The sequence below is a fragment of the Prionailurus viverrinus genome, chromosome F1 (genome assembly GCF_022837055.1).
Source record: "Prionailurus viverrinus isolate Anna chromosome F1, UM_Priviv_1.0, whole genome shotgun sequence".
Classification (NCBI taxonomy): Eukaryota; Metazoa; Chordata; class Mammalia; order Carnivora; family Felidae; genus Prionailurus; species Prionailurus viverrinus.
The window spans coordinates 66,449,640-66,460,776 of record NC_062577.1 but is presented as its reverse complement, the minus strand read 5'-3'; the positions used below and the strand labels follow the sequence as shown (position 1 = coordinate 66,460,776).

At 66.1% G+C, this 11,137-nt stretch overlaps 1 protein-coding gene across 1 annotated transcript; it reads right to left on the bottom strand.

Annotated features, from left to right (window-relative positions):
• Window positions 1-1,102: 1,102 nt before the first annotated feature.
• On the bottom strand, window positions 1,103-10,133 carry UBE2Q1 (ubiquitin conjugating enzyme E2 Q1). Its single transcript, XM_047841143.1, has 13 exons — window positions 9,667-10,133; window positions 7,478-7,582; window positions 7,031-7,135; window positions 6,443-6,493; window positions 4,896-5,036; window positions 3,602-3,686; window positions 3,119-3,179; window positions 2,879-2,969; window positions 2,714-2,772; window positions 2,578-2,626; window positions 2,268-2,363; window positions 2,015-2,081; window positions 1,103-1,577 (listed from the first exon to the last, which is right to left on the bottom strand). Exons 1-13 carry the CDS (start codon window positions 9,991-9,993, stop codon window positions 1,546-1,548), a joined length of 1,269 nt encoding a protein of 422 aa, XP_047697099.1. The 5' UTR covers window positions 9,994-10,133; the 3' UTR covers window positions 1,103-1,545.
• Between the last annotated feature and the right edge of the window lie 1,004 nt (window positions 10,134-11,137).

The window sequence follows — 11,137 nt, the reverse complement described above, 5'->3', positions numbered from 1 at the left end:
CTAAATAATTTTGTTTCATCCTTTGGTAGGTGAGAAAAATACATTACAAAATTCATTATACAGAGGACAGCTCACAGCACACGTTACTAAAAACACAGTCTACACCCCGCTCAGGGCTGGTGTAAGTTCCCCCACTCTCTGGCGGGTCTCTCCCCGCCCCCCTCCCACCCTGGGGGGCCCCTCCGCGTCTGTCAGCACCCAGATCAGGTGGGCGTGGGCAGTCAGCGCAGCCCCGGGCGGAGTGGGCAGCTGTCCAGCCGCGGCGGGACTTCAAATCCGTGCGAGGAAACGGAGACCGGCCGGGTCCCCCACGCGACAGGGCGGGGTGCTGGCAGGCTGCAGGTTCGCAGGTGGCGTCCTGGGTCCTGGCTTCCTAACACTAGCGGCTGCGCTAGCCTCGCCTGGCCCGGCACCCAGTCTGCAGGCAGAGGGGTCCGCAGAAGCCGCCGCAGCCCCGAGGCTGAGTGCCCAGAGGCAGGCCTCCCCCCCACCCCACGCCCCGGACCAGCAGTGTCCAGAGCCCGGGTGGGAACCTGGGTACAGAGCGAGCCCCCGAAGCTAACCCTTCCAGCAGGACCCGTTAGGCGAGCGGCTTCAGAGAACCCGGATTCTCCCGGCCAGACGACGTGCTTCCGGGCTGAGCCCAGATGAGGCGGGAGGCCGGAGCGAGGGGGTATCCGCAGTCACTGGGAGCTGGTCGAAGCCACCTTCCCCAGGGAGGGCCTCGTCCCCCACCCCCTCGATTCATGTAGAAGCAATTCTCTGAAGCGGCCTCTAAAATCTATCTTTTTCTTAGAAATTTGGAAACATCTGCGACTAGGGAAGAAAAGTCCTAAGAATCAAGGTCATCGTTGCGGCTGGCTCCGCTGTGGTTTAGCAGCTATGCTGGGCTTCGCGTTTCACGGGGCGGGGGGGGGGGGGGGGGGGGGGGCAAGTGCTGGTGGCCGCGGGGAGAGACCTGGGGGCGAGCCCAGTGCTCCAGCCTCTCCCCTAGCCGGCTGGGCCCTGCCCCTCCCCCACTGCCGGGGAGGCACGGGGCGGGGCGGGGGCGGGGGGGGGGGGGCAGGAGGCGGGAAGAAAAAGAGGAGTCAAGACCAGCATCTTCAAATTAACAAACTGTAATTGTTTTCCCAAAGATACATTTTTTTCATACACATCCATCATACACTGTAACCAAAAAAAGCAGTGTACATGAAATAAGAGAAAATAAATTAAAAATCCATAGCATAGGTAAGGAGGCTCTAGTCTGGAGCACAGCTGAGTTTCCAGCAATATAAGGAGGCTCGAAAGTTTCTTTTATAAGAGTGCCTGCTAGCAGGGGTTCCAGCCAGGTGGTTGGTTGGTCTGTAAGTCAGTCTTGAGTACTTGACAGTTCTGTTTTCCCTTAGCGCCTACAATAGCCGTCATTGTCCCGCGAGAGGCAGAGCTATGTCACGTCCGGGAAAAGTGAGGGAGGGACCACGGAGGCGGCGTGAGATCCGAACACAGCATTCAAAGGTAATTGGTCCAGTGGCGCCTGGGGAGGAGGAGGGCGGCTCCCCGGGCTTAGCCATCTTCCTTCGGGGGTGTGTACCAGCCTGCAGAGGAAGTGAGGGGACAGTCACCGGGTGGAGGCCCCAGCCGCCCCTCCTGGCCCCAATACCGAGGGAGGGCACCTCCGGGGTCATCGGGACGCAGGTGGTGTCGGGGAGCTGGGAAACTGCCCGCTGGAGGCCACGAAGACGGGGAGAACGAGGCGCCCGACCTGAGATGACCCAGTGAGATGAGCATTCTGGAAGGGTGGTCAGGAGGGCCTGCACCCGTGCGCTGGGCGGGCGGTGCTTCTCTGGGGCAGGGGTGTGGACGCTACCCCCTCGGGCCCTTCTCCGGAGAACGGGGGCGGGGGAGAATGGGGGGAATGGGGGGGAACAGCGGGACGGGGGCAGGCGCCGTGTGACGGGCGGTAAAGGCTTAGAAACCCAAGGAAGGGGTCCTTGCTGTGGCGGGAAGTGCGACCCCCGGGCCCGGGCCTCACCGTTCTTCTCGTGGATCTGCACCAGGGACTTGTAGGACTGCTGTGCTCTCGTCAGACTGTACTGGGACTGGGACAGGACGCCACCGTCAGCACGGCCGGCCGCGGCCCGACGGCCGCCACCTTCCACAGCTGCCCCCAGAGACCCCGGCTCCCGCCCCAGGACCCTCTGCCTGGGGACCACGGCCCCACCGCCCTCCCCGCCGGCCAGCCGGAGGCCTCCGGCCCTCGGCCCTGGGCACGAGCGGCCGCTTACTTTGTTGGCTCCGAACTGCACCCGCGCCTTGCCCTTCACCAGCGTGGCACTGATCTGCATGATCACAGACTCTATGGAGTAGGCGCTGCTCCAGCCCTGGGGACGGGGGTGCCGGAGCGCGCGGGTCAGGAGGGTGTCCGGAGGGCCCCGACGCCTGACACCGCCCCCCCTCCACCGGCGGGGGCACCTCGGGGCCAGCCCTCGGCTGTCCGTGTGGGTCGCGGGCGCGAGCCCTGCCTGTCACCCGAGCGTCAAGCGTGCGCTGCGGTCAGCGCAGCCCCTCCTGGGCCACCGCGGGACGCAGGCTCACCTGCTTGGTGAGAAGTTCCATGCAGATGGCGCCTCCGCCCAGAACGTACCTGCAGGAGGGAGGTGAGTCGGCGGCTTGCCCGTCAAGAGCTCCGCACCCCTTCCCCACCCCCCGCCCCTGCCGAGCAGCCACTCACCCTCCGGAGAGGACCGGGGACACGACCCTGACAAATGGCGGGTCAAAGGGGAAGTTGTCCTGAGAGGAAAGAGAGAAATCAGAGGGGCCAGTGCCTGCAGGACCGCCCTCTGCGGGGCAGGGAAGAAGCCTGGCTCGGGGGGAGCCGCACAAACAGAAGCCTTACTTTGAAAGAAAAGTTAAGGAGAATGAAGTCGGCTCCTTCTTTCTCTTTGAGGATCTGGAGATCATTGTGCAAAGCGCTGTCCTGGTCGACTCTGAGGCAACAAGCCTGGGCTCAGACCCCTGGTCCCGGCTCCCGCTCTCCCGGCCAACCGCTGGCAGCTCAGGGATGAGCCCCTCCGCACCCCAGAGATGCCCACGCCACCCCCCCGCCCCCCCCACTGGCTGCCCAGCCCCCACGCACTTGAGGAGTTTGACGTTCCAATCGTACAGACTGTCATTCACGAGTTCAACTGCATAGTTTCCTGGAAGGAGGGAAGACAGGTGCGGTTAGGATGGTTGGGGGACGGTCCCCGATGCAGAGCCCCCTCCCGGGCCGACAGAACACAGATCAAAGACTCCAGGTTCACCCCGATGGACAAACACCCAGTCTAAGCCAATGGCTTGAAAAGCTGCATTCTTGGGACTGAAAAGTTCATAAATGTTCATGTATCCCAGGACTTTTCTAAGTTTATTTATTTTGAGAGGGAGAAAGAGTAAGTACCCATGCACGAGTCGGAGAAGAGCAGAGAGAGAGAGAGAGAGAGAGAGAGAGAGAGAGAGAGAATCCCAAGCAGGCTCCACACTGTCAGTGCAGAGCCCGACGTGGGGCTCAAACCCACAAACCATGAGGTGGTGACCTGAGCCGAAATCAAGACTCAGATGCCCCCCGGCGTCCTGCACTCACCGCCTTTGAAACTCTGTGACCGGTAGATATCCCTGAGCTCCTTCATCAGCCGGTCAGTGGCCTGCACCGAGCCAGACACCGCCCCCTGCGAGGAACAGGACACAAACATCCGCGCTCCTGAGTGGGGGGCGCGCGCGCGACAGGAGGGCGGCCTGGCAGGCGCCCTGGATCAGCCCACCCGGAGAAGGGGCCTGCTCCCGACACGGATGCCCCGCAGCCGCCCCCCCCTCCCGGCCAGGACCCTCCATCCCTCGGCCCGGCCTCTCCTGGCCAGGACCCTCCAACCCCTCGGCCCGGCCTCTCCCCGCACCCCCCGTCCCGGCCAGGACCCTCCAACCCCTCGGCCTGGCCTCTCCCGGCCAGGACCCTCTAACCCCTCGGCCTGGCCTCTCCTGGCCAGGACCCTCCAACCCCTTGGCCCGGCCTCTCCCCGCCCCCCGTCCCGGCCAGGACCCTCCAACCCCTCGGCCTGGCTTCTCCCGGCCAGGACCCTCTAACCCCTCGGCCCGGCCTCTCCTGGCCAGGACCCTCCAACCCCTTGGCCTGGCCTCTCCCCGCACCCCCCTCCCGGCCAGGACCCTCCAACCCCTCGGCCCGGCCTCTCCCCGCAACCCCCTCCCGGCCAGGACCCTCCAACCCCTCGGCCCGGCCTCTCCCCGCACCCCCCTCCCGGCCAGGACCCTGCAACCCCTCGGCCCGGCCTCTCCCCGCACCCCCCTCCCGGCCAGGACCCTCCAACCCCTCGGCCTGGCCTCTTCCGGCCAGGACCCTCTAACCCCTCGGCCTGGCCTCTCCTGGCCAGGACCCTCCAACCCCTTGGCCCGGCCTCTCCCCGCCCCCCGTCCCGGCCAGGACCCTCCAACCCCTCGGGCTGGCCTATCCCGGCCAGGACCCTCTAACCCCTCGGCCGGGCCTCTCCTGGCCAGGACCCTCTAACCCCTCGGCCCGGCCTCTCCTGGCCAGGACCCTCTAACCCCTCGGCCCGGCCTCTCCTGGCCAGGACCCTCCAACCCCTTGGCCCGGCCTCTCCCCGCCCCCCGTCCCGGCCAGGACCCTCCAACCCCTCGGGCTGGCCTATCCCGGCCAGGACCCTCTAACCCCTCGGCCAAGCCTCTCCTGGCCAGGATCCTCTAACCCCTCGGCCCGGCCTCTCCTGGCCAGGACCCTCCAACCCCTCGGCCCGGCCTCTCCCCGCACCCCCCTCCCGGCCAGGACCCTCCAACCCCTCGGCCCGGCCTCTCCTGGCCAGGACCCTCCAACCCCTCGGCCCGGCCTCTCCCCGGGAGGCACGTACGTTCAGGTAATCTTGCCTCTGGTTCTTTTTGATCTTCTCTAGTATGGCCAAGTTTTCCTTTCCGATGCCGTCGTCTTCGGGTTTCTTGCCCTCAGCCGGCTCCTCCTCTTTCATCTCATAGTGGTCTAGGTCTTCCGTGTCCTGGGGGGGGCACGGGACGGGGGGGTGGGGGGTGGGGAGGAAAGAACCAACAGTTTATGCAGAAGGGCCACTGCCTTCCCGGTCCCACCTGGCCGGGGTCAAAGGGTACAGGACAACAGTCGGTCCAGCAGGCCGACGGATGGACACAGCCAGCTCCGGGTCCAGAGTGCCCCGGCCCCACGCCCACCAAGAAAATCTCCTGGTCGGTCTCAGGCGGCAGGACCCCGCCAGGACCCAGGAAGGCAAGTGGGGACTCGGCCATCTTGTCCCCGAGACCGACCCCGCTCCAGCTGTCCCGGACACTCTCCCTTGATAGCAGCGGCCCCTCTGTAGTCCTGGAATGACGCTGGCCTGACACCGCGGCTCAGAACTCACTTCTCACCGGGTCGCTACGATTCCCAGGAGTAGTGAAGACGGGGGCACAAGTCTCCCGCCCTCCCCGCGGGTGCGGGGCCCGGGTCAGGTCTGCGGAGGCGCCTATGCCAAGGGGAACGAGGCGGAGGAGGTCAAGAAGAGGACTGGGCCCTCCTCCACCCCAACCCAGGTGGGCAGGGAGCTCGCTGTGCGTGGGGCGGCGCAGAGGCCGGTGGCCGAGAGATGTGTGACGGCCCTCCGTGCGTCTAAGGTCCCAGCAGAGCTACTCAGGAGCAGAAGTGTCACCGGAGCGGCGTCCTCACCCTGGCACAACGCGGCTACCGCTAACCTCCTAATTCCGACGCTAGCCGCGGACATCCACGAACGCCTGTCCCGTGCCGGGTGCCGTCGCGGACCCCACACGCCCCGGCTGACGTCCCGCAATCGCTGCGCTGCTGTTCCGCCGTTACTCCCGTTTTGCAGAGGAGCAAGCTAAGGCCTACTGAGGCTTATCATCACGCCCAAAGCCGCACGACCCTCGGCGGAGCTAGGATGCGAGTCGAACTCCATGTGGCTCTGAAGCTCGGGTTCTTAACTATTACGTTACTTTCTGTGAAAGCGCCTACGTTTCTGGAGAACGGACCAAAGTTACTTAGTGTTCATCAGAGACCACGTAGGACGTTTTAGACGCGGCGCCGCATTTCACCCTCACGGCGCTCACACGTACCAGGTGTCACAAGCTGCCTCGGAAACGAGGAAACCGCAGCTGGGGGAGTCACTTCCCCAGCTGGGTACAGGATGGGAGCCCAGGTCTGACTCCAAGGGCCCCTAAAGTGACCTCGTGGACTACTTGGCTTAAAGACCTCAGCACTTGGCTGTCCTCGGTGCTTGCGGGGGGCCTGTCTCCCACTACACTGGCTGCTCCTCTAGGCCAATAAACCTGTCCTCAGTCCTTTCTCTCCCCGGGCTACATTGGAACGCTGTATACAGCGGGTGCTCAGTGCTGCCGACAAAGAGCTTCCCGCCACTGCCGCCCCGGGGCGCAACCCTACCTCAGGCATCTCCTCGTCTTCGTCTTCCGAAGACACGTCCTCCTGGGTGCACTGCGGCCGGGAGGGAAAGACAGCGATCAGAGCCTCAGCACGTGGCCTCTGACCTCCGCCCTGGAGCCCGGGGTCTGGCGGCTGTGTCCCTGCCTCGTGCCGCCGGCCGGTCAGGATGGAGCCACAGCCCAGGGAGTGACCTCACTACCGGCCCGTCCTTCTCTGACCACGTGCACACGTTAAGAGGACAGGGGCCGCACGACCCACCTCCCGCGTCCCCGTCCGAGGAGCCTCTCCTTGACTCGATCGTCTCTAGACTCACACCAGCCGTCGGTTCCCCCAGCAGCCTGGGTCCCCAAAGGCCACCAACTGCTACCGCCAGTGGTAAGAACTCCCCCTCCTCTCGACACGGAGCTCGCTGCCCCCGGGGAAGTTCTGGGGGCACCAGTGCCCATCTAGCTACATCCCCACCTGAAGGAAAAGGGCCAAGAGTCGCGACCCGTGCAGGTGTCTGGAGTGGCTGGAAGTGCGGAGGAATTACCGCAGGCACGTCTCTGCGAACAGGTATCCACCGGGCCCAGAGCCCCGACTGCTCACCTGCTCGGCCGGCAGGGGCTGGTCCAGCATCTCCACATCTGGGTGCTGAGGGAGGTTGTACAGCTTACACAGGTCGGAGATGATCTTCTTCAGATGCTGCAGGAGCTGGGAAAGGGGATGGCAGTGACGTCAGACACCTCATCCCCACCCCAGTATGGACCCGTGTGGGGACAAGCTCCTAAACCCCGATCCGGTACCTGGTTCTCTGGATCTCCCGGACCACGTGTGTGGGAGTTTCCTAGACCAAGGCTGGGTTTGGTGCAAGGCTCTCCCTCCGGCTTTAGTAAGCTGCCCCCCCCCCCCCCCCCCGCCCCCGGAGTCTGCCCCCAGGGATTGGACGTACTGTACCGCCCCCCTCCCAAACACATCTCCTTCCACGAGGCGTCTCCATGATGTGGGCCTCATAAGAGGAGAGGGCAGCCTCGGCCCGGCAGCCTGGCCCCTCACCAGAGTATTCCCTTTCTTTATGTCCACCAGCCTCTCCAAGACAGCGGCCAAGTTTGGGTCATCAGACTCCACTGACCAGATGGGGGGCACAGCAGGGTAGGACTCCTGAGGGAAAAGAGCAGAGAGAGTGGTCAGCACGGGCAGCCCTGGGAAGAGCAGACCTTGCCTGCCTCCCGTCCCCCAAGATCTCTGGTCCCTCTGCTCCTCCGCCCCCAACAAAAGCCCAGCTCAGCAGGTCGGCATCCCACCAGCTTCCCAACAAATCCCAGAGCAGAGCAAGTCCCCGAGAGAACCCTTTCCAAACAGCCTGAACACCCTTTCTCTTCTCAGGAGCGAGCCAGGGGAGCGCCGCCGCGCCACCGGCGGGGAGGGAGGCTTCCCACGCACGGCGCTGCGGGCGGCCTGTCCCACACCCGGCACTGAGCCCTCCAGCCCTCCGCTCCTCGAGTTCCACGGTGATTTCAGGAAGGGACCCCTTGTCACAATCACGCCGACGGGGAAACAACGAAGGCTGCCGGTCACTGTCGGTTCGGCTGGAGAAGGAAAGCCACACGCTAGGCTGAGTCTCCAGAACCCAACAGAAAAGGAGGGCAGGAAGACGCCTCCGACCCGGTCACTCCCCACAGAACCGCTGACGGGCCAGCTCCCCCGTCCCTCCCTCGAGCAGGCGCGGGCTGCAGGGCCCCACGAGGCAGGCTGGGGGGAGGAAGCCCACGCTGCTGACATTCCCAGGCTTCCTGAGACCAGACTCCCCCCTCTGCCCAAAACTGGGGGCATAGTTCTCGCCAAGTCTGCTTTATGGGGGCCACAAGGAATTGGACTGAGAACCTCGCAGCCTAGCTTCCTTCTGGGGACAAAGACGGTGCAGGCACTCTGCATGCAACTAGATGGGCAGCTAGAAGAAAAGGGGGCATTCCTGCCTTTCGGGAACAGAATCAACTCAGGGGGGTCCCCCCACCCGCTTCTGCTGGGGTCTTAGCTCTGTCACAGCGCTAATCCTCAAACGCTGGAGGGAAGCAATCATGGAAGATACTCAAGTCTTCACCTGACTCAACCACACCCAGTTCTCCAATCTCAACTTTTTAGTAGGAAAAAGGTGGGGGAAAAAAAAAAACAGGAAAAAAGGGGACACATGTGCTTTGGGGGAGCACCGTCTAGCCCAGGCTGAGGCTCACCGCATCTTGACCTGGTTCAATGGAGGAAAAGGGATAGGAAACCAGGCCCCCAAGTACCACCCGATTCACAGGTCAGTGTTTCCCCTGACTACTCCCTCCAGGGTGCAGACAGCCTGCTGGGTAAAGTGCTGGCCCCCCTGCTGCCTAACTACTGTCCCAGCAGGTAAGTGCCAGGCCATGCAGCACTGAGCACTCCCAGTCCTCAGGCGCTGCCCCCCTTCAGGGGAGGTCTGAGGACACATGGGGCAGGAGGCCTGCAGGATGTCTCCTGGCTTAGCCTCGTGTGCAATGGTGTTCACTGGGCACAGAAGGGACTGTAGCCGCTCAGGATCGAGGGCGCCGTCCTCAATCATCACCATCGTTGCTGGGAAAGGCACCCACCCATGGCAAGGGGAGATTTCCGAGGGAACAGGAGAGAGGAGGTCTGCTACCAGCTGGGGCAAAAGGAGAGTTCGAGGTTACACCAGAATAAAAGGGAGCCCGAAACAGAGAAGAGTCCGTGACCTGCGAACAGCTCCTTAGTAAAAATTCAGGGAGCAAAGGGGGGCTTCGGGAGAGGTGCCTGGGCAGCCATCCCACAGGTGGCAACGTCCTAAGTCAAAGGCACTGCCGACAAGGAGGTATCACGGAAACGTGGAGTTCCAGGCCAGGTGGGTCCCCGCGGCTGAGCTCAGGGCACAGGCCTGGAACCCAAAAGTGACAGCAGGGGAAGGAAGGGGCCTCCGCAGGTGGCCAGGTAAAGCCGCGCGGGGCCAAATCACGGCCCACGGGATGTGGGCCGGTGGAAAGGGCCAGTCGAGGCGCCATATGTCGGGGTGCGCGACGGACGCCGGGTGCACAACCTCCAGCGGCGGCGGCGAGTGTGACCCGCTCGGAGCAGGCGCCGGGCCCCGACGAGGGGGGGGGGGGGGAACTCGGCCTGCCCGGTCCTCGGAGAGCAAAGAGCCGTGCGGTGTGGGGCGATCCCGGGTGCCTGACAGGGGGCCGCGCAGGGGCGCGCGGAGGGGTCCTCACCGTGATGTTGCAGTGGATGCGGACGGGATCCCCGGGCACCGACCCCCGCGGGGGCAGATGCGGTCCGGGCGCGGCCCCCGCCCCGGCCCCTCCGGCCCCGGCCAGCAGGAACTCGCAGCTCAGCTCGTCCAGGCAGGCGCTGGCAATGCGGAAGCGCTCGTGGCCGCGGTGGAAGATGGACTCGAGCAGCTTCAGCTCCCGCCTCAGGCAGGGCCCCGGCCCCGGGCCCCCCCCCGGGCCGCCCCCGGCCCCCGGCGCCGCCCCCTGGCCCCCCAGCTGCTGCCCCGGCCCCGGCTGCTGCTGCCCCTGCGGCTGCGGCTGCTGCATCCTCCGCTCCGCTCCGCTCCGGGGCCGGCGGGCCGGGAGCCTCCGGCCTCCGCTCGGGCTCCGCCGCCGCCGCCGCCGCCGCCGCGGTCCGCACTTCCTGATCCCCCCTTCGCCAAGATGGCGCCGCCGCCGCCTCCGGGACGGGGCCCCCCCGCTCGCCGGCCCCCAGCCGCCGGAAGCCGCGCGCCCCTCCCCCTCCGCTCCGGCGGCCCGCCCCGCCCCTCACGTGACCGCGCGACGCCGGCCTCCCTCACGTGACCTCTCTCGCACGCCCGCCCCCCCCCCCCCCGGTGCTCGCCTGCTGCCCTGCACACGTGACCCGGGGCTTTGGGCCCGGCTCCGTCGGCGCCTCCGCGCGCGCTGACGCTCGCCGTGCGCGCGCCCGTGCGTCGGCCCGGCCGGCGCTCCCCTGTCACGTGCCCCGGCGCCGCGTGCTTCCCAGGGGGCCCCTCGCGCGGGATTCGCTTCCTGTCCGGGTCCCTGAGCCGCGGCGGCGTGGGGAGAGAGTGAGGGGCTCGCGCCTCCGCGCCCCCGGGGGCTCACGGCGAATGCGGCGGCTCCCGGGGCTTGCAGGCTCGTGCCCGCCCCGCCACCAGCTGGTCGTGTGACCTTGGGTTCGCCAGCGCCCCTGTGAGCCTCAGTTTCCTCGTCCGTGCGGTGACCCCGGGCGGGGCAGTGCGTACAGGGCCTGCGCGAAAGGACGGAGGGAGACACCGTGCGGTGCTTGGCCCCTTAAGGCCGCGCGGCCGGTACCTGACCCTTCGCCTCGTGAGTCCCCGCGGGCGGAGACGAGGCTGCGGGGCTGCGTGGGCTTCCCTCGCGGGCCGGGCACCGGGCGGCGCCGGTGTGGCCCGCGGGCCTGAGGCCGGCCGACCACGGCCCTTGGCCCAGCCGTGGTGGGCGCCGCTGCCCTGGCCCTCGCTAGGTGGCACTGTCGCCGAGGATCAAGCAGCGCGGGGGCGGGGTGGTGGCCCGGGAGGGGAGGGCTGGCTTCCGCCGAGGGCCAACCCCGCGCCTGGGCCCCTGGCCACCTTCCTCCTCCCCCCCACCCCGGACTAGAAAGAGAGTCCTTGGGAGCGGGCTGTGCGTCCCGGTGCCGGGTGCCGGGCGTCTCGTTTCCCGAATCTGTGGCGGTTGACTCTGG